This window comes from Abramis brama (genome assembly GCF_963993115.1).
Source record: "Abramis brama genome assembly, chromosome: 3".
NCBI lineage: Eukaryota > Metazoa > Chordata > Actinopteri > Cypriniformes > Leuciscidae > Abramis > Abramis brama.
This window is the reverse complement of record NC_139965.1, coordinates 50,254,684-50,271,115: the sequence shown is the minus strand read 5'-3', so window position 1 is coordinate 50,271,115 and position 16,432 is coordinate 50,254,684. Positions and strand designations below refer to the sequence as shown.

Sequence of the window (16,432 nt, the reverse complement as noted above, 5' to 3'; positions counted from 1 at the left end):
GAAGTTAGAATGCACATCCGGTTTAGCGTTATAAACAGCAGCACACAGCAAGCCGACGATCGGCTGAATTTGGTCCTCGTCGGCTTTGTAACGGCCGATTCGACATGTTGAATCGGCGTCGGGCCGTCGGTGAAAGAGGGAACTCTTAACGTTAGCAGCTCATTGAACAAGTCAGTGCACGAGAATAGCAAAACAGCGAGCAAATAAACCAAAACGGCACAGACAGAAGGCTTCTAATCTTACTTCATCTTACCTGACTGTTTCTTGGCGAATATTTCAATATTAACACGAGCAGAGTGAAATAAAGAAAGTGTTTAGCAGGACTGATAACGTTATTCAAAATGGTAACGTTAACAGTTAAGCACGCACTGCTTTGTTTACGGTGTGTATATCTGCAGCGTAGGTTTTCCCTTTTTAAATGACGAATATATCTGCAGAAATAGACAGTTGTCTCATTTACAAGCAGGTGCTGAACGCGCATTCTAGCTAACAGTCGCTGTAAGTTAGTTATCTTGGTGTGTTTAAGTGCAGCTTTTTACCTCGACGCGAGGCGACAACACAGTTGGCTTTCATCAGCGCTAGTTCGTCGGCTTGGTGTGTTCCAGGCTTAAGACTCACTTTAGAAAAACGAATTCCTTCGTCAGACGCAGTTGAAGTAAAAAAGTGCCAGAGCTAAAAACCAAACCCAGTGAGCTGCGCGGGAAGTCCACTCTTCAACATTGTGCGCGCACGTGCAGAACGCGCTGCATTTCACGTCACTACTTAAAAAAAAAAATATAGTAAGGTATACAGACAGAGCAAATTATAATCATCTGACTTGGTAAAATAAAAGTGTATCTTAAGGGAAACTTTACTATTGTATCTGACGTTTAATTACCGTTACACATTTTAAATAGCAAATGCTGCGATAATCAGATAATAAAGAACGTGTAAATGATGGTAATGAAACGACGCAGATAACGTTACTTTGCCAAAAATACTTCACGAAATTACCAAAACATTATGAATAGATCTGATCTGACAACGTTGTGATTTGGTAATTTGATGGTAATTACGGGCATGCGACGTCACGTTGTCAGTTAGGAAGTCATGAAATTATCAAAAAGTACGAATACAATAGGCTATGTAACGTTGTGTGTTAGCTGGGATAATAAAAGTATTATGAAAATGTAAAAGTGGCCACGATTACGATACAATATACATTTTTGACCGCATGTCATGCAGGTGCTGCAGCAGTGTTTTACGGACACCATGCAGCACATAACATGTGGACAAAACTATATTTATCGTGGCCACTGACAACCCTGTGTTATATATGCATCTAGTTTACACTTAATTTAACAATCATTTTCATAAAAACCAGTTACGGAGTAAGACAAAAGTTCAAGCTTACCTCAGGAACTCTTGATCCAAAATGGAAGTTTCTCGTACTAGATAGATGCACGCGTTGTAAGGGCGTGGTCCGTGGGGTTTCCTACATATTTATGCAGGGGCCGCTCATACAACTAAGAATTCTATGTTGCCTGAACTACTTTGAATAAATGGAGTAGTTGGGCACAGGTAAACTTGATATCTTAAGTACGCTCAACATTTTAGTTGAGCTAACTTAGGAAAATGAGTTGAGGTAGCAAAAATCTCAAATCCTTTTTTACAGTGTAGTTGTGTAAAGCGACTTCCGGTGAAATGGAGTAAGGCGCGCTAATGTTACTCTTTACAACTTCCCTGAAGAATCTACCGGCAATTACATCAGCGGATGTTTTTCAACTTGTCGAGCTTCATTCAATCGCTCCGCTCTGCACTCAAAACAAAACAAATCTTTTTTTTTTGTGATAGTCATTTTAGATCATTTTAAGAATTTGTTTATCTTAATTTTATTGCTCAGTTGTGGCAGCATTATTTGGAGAAATAAAGTATGGTGATATCTTCCTGGAACAATAATCTGTGTCAGAATTAACTAAAATGATATTATGACTTGAAAGTGAAAGGACATAAATGTAATAAAGGCTTCAATAATAGATGTAATAAAATATAACAGGAAAGTTGCTTCATAATTTGTTTTCAGAAATGCATAAACATACCTGGAAGAGGAGTGACTGCATGGTCATGATCTGCTCCGGCTGTTACCTCACTAACTATTTCGTCGTCTTGAGTGTCGTCAGAGTAGGCCTACGGTGACGCATTGCTGCCACTTATTATTTTTCCACTCAATTATGTCGTGATAACGAGATGTTATGTCGTTAAAACAAAATATTTTTCTCGTAATAACAAGATGTTATGTCGTTTTAATGACATCTTTTATCTTAATAACGAGATGTTTTGTCGTTAAAACGACAAATGTTCTAGGCCTTATAAAGACATGTGTGGTCATGTACAAAATATGCCTTTATCCACATAAAATGTATATAGCCTATCATGTCTTTATCATAGCAGCCCCCAATGGACATTCATGTTAAAAGATCAAATTCTGTACACACCTTATTAATAAACCATACTATCCTACAAAAATCCTAGCAAATAAGTAGAATCAATGATTTATGAATAATTAGTTAAATGTTACTACCATTGTGAGAATAACATGTAATCATGTAAACAATAAAAAAAAATGTAGTCTGATTATGAGTATTTTAAAATATATAGGCTTAATATAATCTAATTACGAGTTCTTAATTTTTGGAATCTGATTATGTAATCCAGATTACATGTAATCAGTGACTACCCAGCACTCTGTGTAATGTTGTCTGTAACAGAGTTCTCTTTGTGTCTCTCTTCTGTGTTGTAGATATCATTCGCCAACCATCAGAAGATGAAATTATCAAACTGGCCCCTCCCCCTAAAAAAGCATGAGGTCAAAGTTCTTGACCTCTGCTCCTCATCCCCGGCACTTCATCTTGCCCATCATAGTCACCAAACCACTCCCACCACCCCGCCCACATCACCTCCCAATGAACAGAAGCCAAGCAGCAAATCAGATTGCCAAGATGCTTTACAGCCACGCCCATGCCACGGAGGCATGGAACACATGAAGAACTAGAACGGAAGACAAAGAAATGGACAAAAAGACAGCGACCAAAAGACTGGTTACAATTGTATAGTGAATGGGTCAAGTTGTGTGTCGGAATGAAAAACAATCATTCTGTGTTCACTGACACTTGTGTTGAATATTGTATGTGTGTGAGAGAGTTTATTTGGACTCTTGATAGCATTTAGTGGGATTGTCAGAAGTTGGTCAGACCAATGTAATAGGGAGTTTGCAGTTGATGTCTTAATGTGCCACTGGCCTAAGGTGTGAATCTAGTTGTGAAACAGGTTTAACCACTGGACCACTGTTCCTTTAGACACATTTATTCCCAAGTTAGTAATGTGGGTAGACTTGAGGTTGGTACATTCCCTTTAAAAAAGCTCATATCAACATTTAAAAGTGTTACAGAGAATTCATCTCTGAATTTGTGTGATTGCCACTTAGAAAGCCAATATTTGCCTTCTTTAGAAATTAAATGCATTGTTGCAGGGTATGCAATTACCTAGTAGAGAATTAATACTGCTTTTTATATTTCTGCATCATACTTCTATGAATTGTAGTTTATTCAATTATCAGTTATATTTTAACAATTGTCTATTATCAAACAACAGCAGTCTTATATATCATTATAATAGTGTTCTAGTACATATGGGAGACAAAATTAGACATTTATATCCTATATTAGATGTATAATGGGCCTAAAAACAGAGTCCATCAAAACAGAACATGATAGAACATGTGTGTTTAGTAACATTTTAACTCAATTTCTGCAGTATTTGCATCAGGAAATAGAAGGCATATATTTTTGTTAAAACTTTAAATTTGACTACTTCTACTGTGAATTGTTTATTCAGATGCCTCAGTATACCATTATGTGAAACATTAGGATGATATCACATATATTTTCTGTTTATAATTTGTATACTGATAGAGGGTAAGAAACAGCTGCGACTAAAACAGAAATATTTACGTCGAGGATGTGGTAAAAATAAATAAATAATTATGTTAATGAAATGGTAAATAAATATCCATAAATTGCAGCACTCTATGTGGCCAAAAGTCTGTATGGATCACATTGTGCATCCAAACAGCGCATCATTTTTTAGGTGTTTTCTTCTATTTGTACTCTAACTATTCTTGTTTCACAAAAGTAGGCTATATTTTAATAAGTATGACATTGATTTGAAAAACACACATCTTTGCCAATCGTTCTAACACAGAATATTAAGATCATGCTGCATTTACAAATATTAATATCATGATTATGATTGTGATATTCTTTGTGTTGGTAAGATTGCGCCTTTTATTGACACCATCTGCTGAAAGACTGTTCAAACACAACTCTAAATTTGCTTGATCACTGTGTTGTTGCTTAACCCCTGCAGACTGTTGTTTTCATATTATAAAGCCAAAACGGTTATTGAGGACATGCCATGTGTGTTTTTATGCGTCTGCATTTCCACCCACGCATGAGGGCAGGATGCATCGTTCAGTTACAGGCTGTTTCTGCAACTCTCTATTTATTATTCTGTTGTGTGATTTCATTGAATCTAATAAAACAAGTTCTAAGACCTTAGCAAAATCGAATCTAGAACTACATATTTGTTAAAGTCTGGAATATTTTGAAAAGATAGAGTGCAACTGGCAGTGAACATTCGTGGCCCTTTTAATTTGAAATAGTAACTGTGGATTTCTGAGGACTGTAAAGAATGTCCTGTCAAGTTTTAGATCAGTGAAATGTAAACTTTATTTCTGCTGTTGCCACCCAAAAAGGACAATTATTTATTACATTCCAAGCCTGTATATTTCTTCCAAATATACTCCAAACGAGATATTTAGTAGAATGTTCATACAATGAAAGTGAATGGGGACAGGTCAAGGCCCCAAATGGACAAAAAAGTGTATATACTTCTTTGTCCAATTGGGTCCTTGACCTGCCCCCATTCACTTTCATTGTATTTGTGCAAGAACCAATAGCATTTAGTATCAATGACTTCAAACCTGGCATGATGCCTCTTAATGTACTGTAACACATTTGAATGCACGCAAATCCCCTTGCATTGTATGCAACAGTTCTCTTTTTCGTTCCAAGAAATAATACAGATTTGAGGGTGAGTAAATGACAGAATGTTAATTTTTGTCATTTTCCAAAGTGTAAGATCCAGATATATGTGATGAGTCACAAAACATACTGTCAAAAACAGATTGTACATGATTCTATTTATTAGATTTTTTATGTTGTTGTTGTTGTTGTATTGATGTTTCTCAATTGTGTACAAATGTCATCTTGTGAATTTTGCGGTATGTGACGTGATGATGTTCCCCGTCTAGTGTCTCTCTGGACACACGGCCAAACGCTCAAATCAGTCTCATCGGACACACCATGATCAGTCTTTGAAATGATTTGTTTTTCTGTTTGTTATGTTCAGTAATGTTGTGGTTGTTTTTTGTTTTTTTTTGTTTTTTGCATCTGGTCCTGTCGTCCCTGGACTGAGTTCTCTGTGATATCTGATTCTAGATCAGCTCTCTATATGCTTATGCTAGTTTTACCAACCAATCAAAGACTTTAATAACGTCCCCAGACCAGCAACCAAGGGCTTCAGATGTCCTCACGTCATTTACAGTGGTTTTCATTTCACACCAGATGTGGTTCTGCCGTTCACATATTGTGTGCATGAGCACCTGTGGGTTAGCCTTTGTTCAATGATAGCTTTGTCTATATCAAGGGCATCTGTTAAGCACTGTGCTTTGCGCTTGAAATAATTATACCAAGTGTATTTTCAAAACAGCGCCTCAACTGGAGAACATTGGAAAAGCCATATTGCTATCGCTCTCCCTTTTCCATGTTTCCTTTTTGAATAATAGAGGCGTATTCAGATGAATTTCCTCTGCCAGCAGGAAATAATGCAGAGCTCAATGGAATAAGCAGCGTCTTTCTGTAGTTTAACGCCACTTCCTTTCCTCTATGCAGAGAATATATTCGGTACTGTGCACACGCGTCAACTCTAGACACATTTTCGATGTTGTTAATGACCACTACATGCAGTTCTCTTGAGTATTATGTGTTCGGCCAAATGATACAATACTGTAAGAACTAAGAGACCACTGAAGCCATATACACATAATTCATGTCATTTGATTGTCAGATTGGATGTCACGGTATTGAAACATATCAGCCTTGATAATGCTGCAAAAGCTTTGTAATGCTGAAGATTCATATTGGCATAACATAAATCACTGAATCTAGCCAAACAAAAAATTAACAACAAAAAATAAAAAAAAATAAAAAATTGCAAACCTTTTGGGTGAATTGTCAAGAAAAGTACTCAAAATAAATGTAATGAAAATATAATTTGCATAAGCACACAATATGTATTGATATAATTATTTCTCACTACTGTAATAGAGGTTTTTATTTTAATGTATTTTTTCCATTACAATAATGACAATGGGGGAGGATGTGCTTATTTGTCAAAATAATGCCACAATGAAAAAAAAAAAAAAAAAGAAAACCTAAAAATAGGTTTTGTTATCTTTAGCAAAATATCATTTTCTTTCTTCTTTTTTTTTTCTTTTGTTCTGACTAATGTTTTGTTCTTAAGTTGTACATACAAAAATATTGTGGATTTATAAAAGTGTTTTATTATTAATTTATTTAATGCAATTGTATCTTGTTTTGGTTGTACTGATGTATGTTTACTAATTGGACAAAATTGGAACGTCTATTCATAATTGTAAATGTGCGTGTGATGGCTCAGATTAGGTCTGTTATGTTGGTTTTAACATAGGGCACTGGGCTCAAGATCCTTTTCTATAATCTTCTGTTTTAATAACTTTACAGCATCATTTAAATGTGTTTTTGTCTTTTTTTCCCCCTTTTTTTATTGTAGTGTTGTTCCAAATGCTTGTTCTCTTTCTTAGTTATGCTTATCAGCATAATATGACAATTTTGACTGTGTGTGTACCCATGCTTGTGTCATGTTGTGAAATGTTTGTATGAGAGGCCACTGGCTGTAAATGCAAGAACGCCTTTAAGGTTCATTAATTTACATACGCATCAAATTCCTCGTCAGAATGTTAGAATGAGGTCTTGAGATATGTGGAATCGGTTTGCGTGGAGATTGCAACACTTATCATTATTTATGTGATGCTGTTACTGAGATTGTCAAAAGATTGTGAGAGTTGAAATATGGTGTAGTTTGAGGGAGTGGATTGTAGTACAGTGCTTTAATGAATACAGGAACATTGATCATCACAGAACTGAGAAAAGAGAAATATGGTGATATAACTTCTGTACGGTGAATCTCACAGAGAAATGTTAGGGCCAGTTTTAACCCAAAATGAAAACAATATATTCATTTACATTGTCAAATTTTGTCAGGTAACCATAATTGTTTTATTTTCTGAATTAAAATCAGAATTAATAATAATAGTTAATATTATTTATTTTTATTATTTTAGGGTGAAATATGGCCCAAAACATATTCTTGCAACTTTCTTTTTTTCTTCACTTCACATTTCTAAAATGTTCGGGTGTTCATGTAAAGTCATTGTAGAGAGTGTTTGAGCTGAATAGCTCATGATAAACAAGTTAATGTTACTGCAGAAACGGAAATGTGTGAAAAAAGGCAAATAGAGAAATGTCATATATTGGTAATGCACATTTGTAGCAGGAAAACACATTCAAATATAGAGCACATGCGAAATCGTGCACATAAGAGCTATTCTTGTAACGTTTACACTGAGGTTTAAAGCATGCTCTCATGCCATGACAAAGTGCCAACTGAATTCTTGTTTGTTCAGAAGCTTAAAACAGACGTTATTATGCAGAACTATTTATTAATCTCATGATAAGAAGCTACATACAATTTAAAAAAGAGCTTTCACCCTAGAAGTTTTTGCTGTGCAGTTGTGTTTAGTGTTTAGGCGCTCGGATTGGTTCTTTTGGAGGTGTAGTGGCAGGTAAACTGAAGTGGGATTGCTATGCTGTGCTGAAGTCGGGTAGAATAGCTGCTTGTAAATGAAAATAGATACTGAACTTTGGTCTGTTTTAGACTGTTGCTGAAAGACGACTTTGTTTGGGCATTTTAGGGTCATTGCATATTTATTTATTGATGTGTTGCAGTTGTTCTCTTTTTTCTTTTTCTAATTCAGCATAGCCAGTTATCGCTTCACAAGACAAGGCTTCACAAGGCTTGAAACGCTTTGCAAATCGCTGATGTTTAAATCTCATTTTTTCTCTTCTGACATTAAACATTAAACCTTCATGGGCAGTGTGCTGTTAGCATTTCTTCAGTATTCTTTTTGCTTTCTCTTTTTTTTTTTTACGTTGCAGTGAAAACAACAAAGTGATGGACAGTATGAAAAAATGTTAGATATACCTACAGATGTGGCTTCTCTATTGGAGTAAATTTAGCTAAACCAAAATGATGCTGTTTGTCATTGTGCTTAAATGAATATATAAATATTATATTATATATTAAAATATATTTGCTAACCTACAGATTTGTGCAAGACAGTTCTTTACCACACTCAGATAAAGTTCACAATGAAAAGTGTTTGCCACAGCAGAATGTTCTGATGTAAAATGCACAACATCACAAATGCATACATTCATGGTAATAATTATTTTTGCTTTCCAGGGTTGCTTTAAAAATGAGGATCTAACAGCAATTTTGCTGTGGATCTAAAGTGATCAGTTAGAGCTTATTAGCTAAAAAAAAGAAAGAAAAGAAAATTCAGTAATGCCCATCAGCACATGGGCAGGTCACATATCAGTCAAAATATTTATTTTTAATGTTTTTGACACAAAGGCTGCATTTATTTGATGAAAAAAAAACATTGTAAAATGTATTTTTTTCTTGTTATGGAAAGCTGAATTTTTTAGCAGCATTAGTCTTCGGTGTCACATGATCCTTCAGAAATCAATATTATGATTTGCTGTTCAAATAACAGCATGAGCTGTTTCATGAGCAGCAAATCAGCATAGCATAATTTATGAAGGATCATGTGATAATGAAGACTGTAATGATGCTGAAAATTCAGCTTTACATCACATTAATAAATTACTATCAGGGTTGAGGTTCAGGGATGAGGCGAGGACTCAATAATGCAGAATTGATGGGCTTTATTTAATAAAAAAAATAAGTAAGGTGAATTGAACTATATAAAAAGATTAATTATGGATGTTGATGAACCAGGTCATGCTAAAAATAAAAAAGACATTACTTTAACAAGGAGTGGGATACAGAATTCCTCTTCACAAACGTCATAGATAAAGCTGTATGCCTTATCTATGGAGCTATAGCATAGCGTTAGCCAAGAGACACAATATGGAGACACATTTTACCACAACCCACAAGACCTTCAATGGCTGTTATGCTCCAGGTACATCACTGAGAAAAGAAAAGGTTTGTGAGTTGAAAGCAACATTAAGTAGGCAGCAATAATATTTTACAAGACCCACTAAAAAGACACAGGCTGCATCTGAAGCTTCATTTAGATAGATCCATTTAGATAGACTCCCCAGCACTCGTTAAGAGTTTATCAAAATGGTATATATATATATATATATATATATATATATATATATATATATATACAGTGCAATGCATAAGTGAATACACCCATTCTAAAGTTGACTAAAAAGAGGAATACAAAATCATATTTTGGAAATTGAACTTAATGCCTTAATTTAAAAAATTAGGAAAAATCCAACCTTTAAGGACACCAATTTTCTTTGTGAATGAATAATGTATCGTAAATAAATAAATGTTCTTCCTTAAAATACATGGTGCATAAGTGAGTACACCCCTATGTTAAATTCCCATAGAGGCAGGCAGATTTTTATTTGTAAGTATTTTTTTTTTATTTTTTTTTAGGATACTATGCATCCTGATAAAGTTCCCTTGGCCTTTGGAATTAAAATAGCCCCACATCATCACATAGCCTTCACCATACCTAGAGATTGGCATGGGGTACTTTCCATAAGATCATCTCTCAATGCAAATCAAACTAGCTTTTAGGCTAACTGAAATAAAATCATGCCAATCTCTAGGTATGGTGAAGGCTATGTGATGATGTGGGGCTATTTTAATTCCAAAGGCCAAGGGAACTTTATCAGGATGCATAGTATCCTAAATTTTTAAAAAAAAAAATACTTAAAAATAAAAATCTGCCTGCCTCTATGGGAATTTAACATAGGGGTGTACTCACTTATGCACCATGTATTTTAAGGAAGAACATTTATTTATTTACGATACATTATTCATTCACAAAGAAAATTGGTGTCCTTAAAGGTTGGATTTTTCCTAATTTTTTAAATTAAGGCATTAAGTTCAATTTCCAAAATATGATTTTTTATTCCTCTTTTTAGTCAACTTTAGCATGGGTGTATTCACTTATGCATTGCACTGTATATATATATATATATATATATATATATATATATATATATATATATATATATATATATATATATACACACAGTCGTGCTCAGAATTAATCATACCCCTGGTAAATATGATCAAAAATGGCTGTAAAAAATAAATCTGCATCGTTTATCCTTTTGATCTTTCATTAAAAAAATTGGCAAAAATCTAACCTTTCATTGAAGTAAAATAATTGAAAGTGAAGGGGAAATCACATTATAAAATAAATGTTTTTCTCCAAAACACATTGGCCACAATTATTCATACCCCTAAAAAATTTTATGAATAAAATATCTCTGAAGTATATTCCCATTAATATTTACCTTTTTTAGCACACCAGGGTGACTAGGAACATGAAATTGTCTAGGTATGACTTCTTGTTTCACAGGAGTTTAAATATGAGGAAACACAAAGGCCAAATTCCCTTAATCATCTATCACAATGAGTAAAACCCAAGAATATAGTTCTGATGTGCATCAAAAGATTGTTGAGCATCACAAAATAGAAAGTGACAGTAAGAAAATAGCTAAAGAATTGAAAAATCCCCATTTTGACCATCAGGGCAATAATTAAGAAGTTCCAATCAACTAAAGATGTTACGAATCTGCCAGGAAGAGGACGTGTGTCTATATTGTCTTAATGGACGGTGAGGAGGAAAGTTTGAGTGGCCAAAGACTCTCCAATAATCACAGATGGAGAATTGCAGAGATTAGTTGAGTCTTGGGGTCAGAAAGCCTATTAAAAAAAAAAAAAAAAAAAATCAAACAACCCCTACATCACCACATAACCACGTTGTTTGGGAGGTTTTCAAGAAAAATGCTCCTCGCTCATCCAAAAACAAACTCCAGCATATTCAGTTGTCAGACACAACTGGAACTTCAAACAACACAGGGTTCTGTGGTCAGATGAAAAGAAAAAAAGAGCTTTTTGGCAGCAAACACGCTAGATGGTTTTGGTGCACACAAGGATAAAAAGTACCCCATGTGTACAATTTAATATACCATTGGATCTTTAATGTTGTGGGCATATTTTTTTCTGCTGGAGGCCCTGGACTTCTTATTCAGATACATGGCATCGTGGACTCTATCAAATATCAACAGATAAAAAATCAAAACCTGACGCCTTCTGCTAGAAATCTTATAATGGACCGTGGTTGGATCTTCCATCAGGACAACGATCCAAAACAAACATCAAAATCAACACAAAAATGTGTTAGGGAGCACAAAATGAAGCTTCTGCCATGACCGTCCCAGTTCCCTGACCTGATGAGTGGAGTGAACTGAAGAGAAGCGCCAACATGGATCTGGGAATCTGAGGATCTGAAGAGATTCTGTATGGAGAAATGGTCTCTGATCTCTTGTCAGTTATTCTCCAAACTCATCAGGCATTATAGGAGAAGACTCAGAGCAGTTATCTTGGCAAAATGAGATTGCAAAAAGGTATTTAATAAAAGGGTATGAATAATTGTGGCCAACGTGTTTTGGAGAAAAACATTTATTTTATAATGTGATTTCCCCCCCACTTTCAATTCTTTTACTTCAATGAAAGGTTAGATTTTTGCCAATTTTTTTGAATGAAAGATCAAAAGGATAAACGATGCAGATTTATTTTTTTACAGCCATTTTTGATCATATTTACTAGGGTTATGATTAATTCTGAGCACGACTGTATAATATATATATATATATATATATATATATATATATATATATATATATATATATATATATATACAGCGGGGAAAATAAGTATTGAACACGTCATCAGTTTTCTCAGTAAATATATTTCCAAAGGTGCTATTGACATGAAATTTTCACCAGATGTTGGTAACAACCCAAGTAAGCCATACATACAAAGAAACAAAAAAATAAGTTCAGAAATTAAGTTATGTGTAATAATGTGAAATGACACAGGGAAAAAGTATTGAACACATGAAGAAAGGGAGGCGCAAAAAGGCATGGAAAGCCAAGACAACTGCTGAAAACTTACAGTAATTAAAAAGCAATCCAGCCCCCTGTCAGTGGAAATTAATAACAGCTGGTTCAGTCCCAAATGATGGCCTACAAAAATGTCTCATTGCCAAGGTGTCACACAAGACACATCTCATGATGGGTAAAAGCAAAGAGCTGTCTCAAGACCTTCGCAACCTAACTGTTGCAAAACATAATGATGGCATTGGTTATAGGCGCCATTCTAAGCTTCTGAATGGTCCAGTGAGCACTTTTGGGGCCATAATACGGAAGTGGAAAGACAATAATTTCACCATAAATTTGCCTCGACCAGTGCTCCTCGCAAGATTTCTGATAGAGGAGTGAAAAGAATAATCACTGCAGAGCGTGCCATGTTTGCTGTGATGCATTTACATGGCTTTAACCAGGGGATGTCGCTATAGCGTGGCACGCCCTTCTGCTCCGCTGCTTTGCGCATGCGTAGAAGTGCAAGAAAATAAGTCATTATTACGAGAAAGTTTCTCATTATTACGAGATGTTAAGTCATTATTTCGAGAAAGTTTCTCATTATTACGAGATGTTAAGTCATTATTACGAGAACGTTTCTCATTATTATGAGATGTTAAGTCATTATTTCGAGAAAGTTTCTCATTATTACGAGATGTTAAGTCATTATTATGATAAAGTTTCTCATTATTACGAGATGTTAAGTCATAATTATGAGAAAGTTTCTCATTATTACGAGATGTTAAGTCATTATTATGAGAAAGTTTCTCATTATTACGAGATGTTAAGTCATAATTATGAGAAAGTTTCTCATTATTATGAGATAAGTCATTATTACGAGAAAGTTTCTCATTATTATGAGAAAGTTTCTCATTATTACGAGATGTTAAGTCATTAAGAGAAAGTTTCTCATTATTACGAGATGTTAAGTCATTACGAGAAAGTTTCTCATTATTACGATGTTAAGTCATTATTACGAGATCCCACATAGCAACATTGTGTCGGCCCAGATCCGGCCCACATCTGGCACACGTGGAAAGATGATCTGGCCCACATGCAGCGTGGAATTACGGCACTTGGGTGGGCCACTCCTGTTTGCCAGATCTGGGCCACAAGCAGGCCATAGCAATGCCACATCTCAGCCAAGAGCAAAGAAATAAACCAGAACTGGACCTTATCCGAGCCACAACATCTGTGTATATTAAATATGAAGTCATCTCAGCCTGTTAACAAAAAGAATCACTGAAAGAAAGAAGAGAACAGAAAAAAGAGACGAGCAGAAACACAAGAACTACAACTGACTTCAGCCACAGTCTTAGATGAAATCAACTGAAGATAAAAAACATTAAATCTGTGAAGATCTCAGCAGAGGAGGATTAAACAACTCCACAAACAGCATTACCAGCTTCACTTATTACTAACCAGACTGACTTTATTTCTGGCAGACGTCTACAAAAGTTTTTATTGAGAATTAACAGAGGTTTAACTCTAATGTGTTTCATTTGAAGTCACCATAACAGTGAATAGTGTTTCCATTAGTTGGGCTCTTAACTCGTATTATATCTTTTTTTTTTTTTTGGCCGCTGTGACAGTGTGTTTGTCAAACACATTTGCAGCAGCAAAGAAAGCTAAAGTGAAATGAGATCAGGTGATGATGGTTTTATAATCATCATGAAATAGACTGTTTCACTGAGGTAATTTGAATCTAACAATTGTGTTGTACCATTAATATATTCTCATCACAAACCCTGTGTTACTGCAGAAGGTCCAGCATTATTATAACAATCAGTTAGAAGATTTTAACAAACATGAGCACGAAAAATTACTTTTCGATGACAAACACAGACATCAATAATCAACGTATGAATCTCAACAATGGTGACAATCTAAAGTACCTTGCTGCAATGCATGCTGGGTACCATCATTGTACAAAACTCCCAGCATGCATTGCAACATGAATAAATTATGCAGCTGAATTGTCCTATTATTTTAATTCTAAATATGTGCTTTTATTTTTTGCTGTTGTTTTTTTTGGTGACATTTAGTAGCTTTTCAGTGATGTTCTGAATTAATCTGTTTATCTAAAAATATATATATATTGTCACCCTTGTTGAGATTCATGTGCTGATTTTTGATATCTCTGTGTGTCACCATGGATTCATTTTTCATGTTCGTTAATATCTTCTAACTGATTGTTATAATATTGCTGGACCTCGCGCTGCAGTAACACAGGGTTTGTGATGTGAATATATTAATGGAACAACACAGTTGTTAGATTCAAATTACCTCAGTGAAACAGTCTATTTCATGATGATTATTAAACCATCAACAGGTAACCATCATCACCTGATCTCATTTCACTTTAGCTTTCTTTGCTGCTGCAAATGTGTTTGACAAACACACTGTCACAACAGCCAAAAGAAACAAAAGATATAATACGAGTTAAGAGCCCAACTAATGGAAACACTATTCACTATTATGGTGACTTCAAATGAACCAGAGTTAAACCTCTGTTAATTCTCAATAAAAACTTGTGTAGCCGTCTGCCAGAAATAAAGTCAGTCTGGTTAGTAATAAGTGAAGCTGGTAATGCTGTTTGTGGAGTTGTTTAATCCTCCTCTGCTGAGATCTTCACAGATTTAATGTCTTCTTTTCTCTTCAGCTGATTTCATCTAAGACTGTGGCTGAAGTCAGTTGTAGTTCTTGTGTTTCTGCTCGTCTCTTTTTTCTGTTCTCTTCTTTCTTTCAGTGATTCTTTTTGTTAACAGGCTGAGATGACTTCATATTTAATATACACAGATTTTGTGGCTCAGATAAGGTCCAGTTCTGGTTTATTTTGTTGCTCTTGGCTGAGATGTGGCATTGCTATGGCCTGCTTGTGGCCCAGATCTGGCAAACAGGAGTGGCCCACCCAAGTGCCGTAATTCCACGCTGCATGTGGGCCAGATCATCTTTCCACGTGTGCCAGATGTGGGCCGGATCTGGGCCGACACAATGTTGCTATGTGGGATGTTAAGTCATTATTACGAGAAAGTTTCTCATTATTATGAGAAAGTGTCTCATTATTACGAGATGTTAAGTCATAATTATGATAAAGTTTCTCATTATTATGACTTAAAGAATCTTTATTTTTTTTACTCAATGTGGCGGAAACGGGCTTCCATAGCTGCGCGTCATTTTGTTGACACAATGGTTGCTTCAGAGCATGCCGTTGTCTGAGTCACGTGTAGTACACACCAAAGCATTGGCCTAGGACGAAGTTAGGAGACGCAACGCAGTGCATAATCAATTCTATAAATAAGGCCGGTGACACACTGGCTGCGTGGCGTGAGCGTGGCGTTTCTGTTGCGTGTCAGCTGCGTGGCGTTTCGGTTGCGTGTCAGCTGCGTGGCGTTTTCCATGTCTTTGCACACCAGAAGCGTGTCTGACGCGGCGCTGCTGCTGCTAGGTGACATATGATAAGCCTCATTGGTGATATATTTGACACATGGGGAGAGAGTTGTGGAAGGCCTATACTTCATGTTAAACATAAATATATAGCAGCAAAGACAACGTCGGCAGTGTTGACGGTAATATAGGCTATATAATATTTCGTTCTGTATTGACAGGTGCAGTAGGCTACTTGAAAATCTATAATATTTTTTTAAATTGCATTTATATTTGCATTTATGTCAAACCCTAGACACTTTCAAACATCAAAATGACATTTATTAATATATATATTCGTGTCAAAATGTCATATAAACATCTGTTCCTATTCAATTTTGCTTGGAAACGCTTCCAAGACGCTTACGTGTCGCGTGAAAAATAGGCGTCGGTTCTATTTCTAGCATGCACGCGTTTTCCGCGCGGCTCGAGCCGCGCCTGAGACGTGCGTGTCACGCAGGCAGTGTGCAAGCTCTAACCTGTTAACATGGAAGCCGAAATAAAAACGGACACGCCACGCATCCATGTGTCACCGGTCAACACTTGCGCGAGCCGCGTACTCGGAGTATGGCATGGACATAACTTATTCAGCCTCTCTTGCT

The 16,432-nt window shown here is 35.7% G+C and overlaps 1 protein-coding gene across 1 annotated transcript in view; it reads left to right on the top strand.

Moving 5' to 3' along the window:
• pea15 (proliferation and apoptosis adaptor protein 15) overlaps window positions 1-6,531 on the top strand; it is a 59,262-nt gene extending 52,731 nt beyond the window's left edge. The window contains exon 4 of the mRNA XM_084109769.1: window positions 2,780-6,531. Coding sequence (XP_083965895.1) covers window positions 2,780-2,844 — 65 coding nt within the window. The 3' untranslated portion in view covers window positions 2,845-6,531. The remainder of the gene's footprint in view (window positions 1-2,779) is intronic.
• The last annotated feature ends 9,901 nt before the right edge of the window (window positions 6,532-16,432 follow it).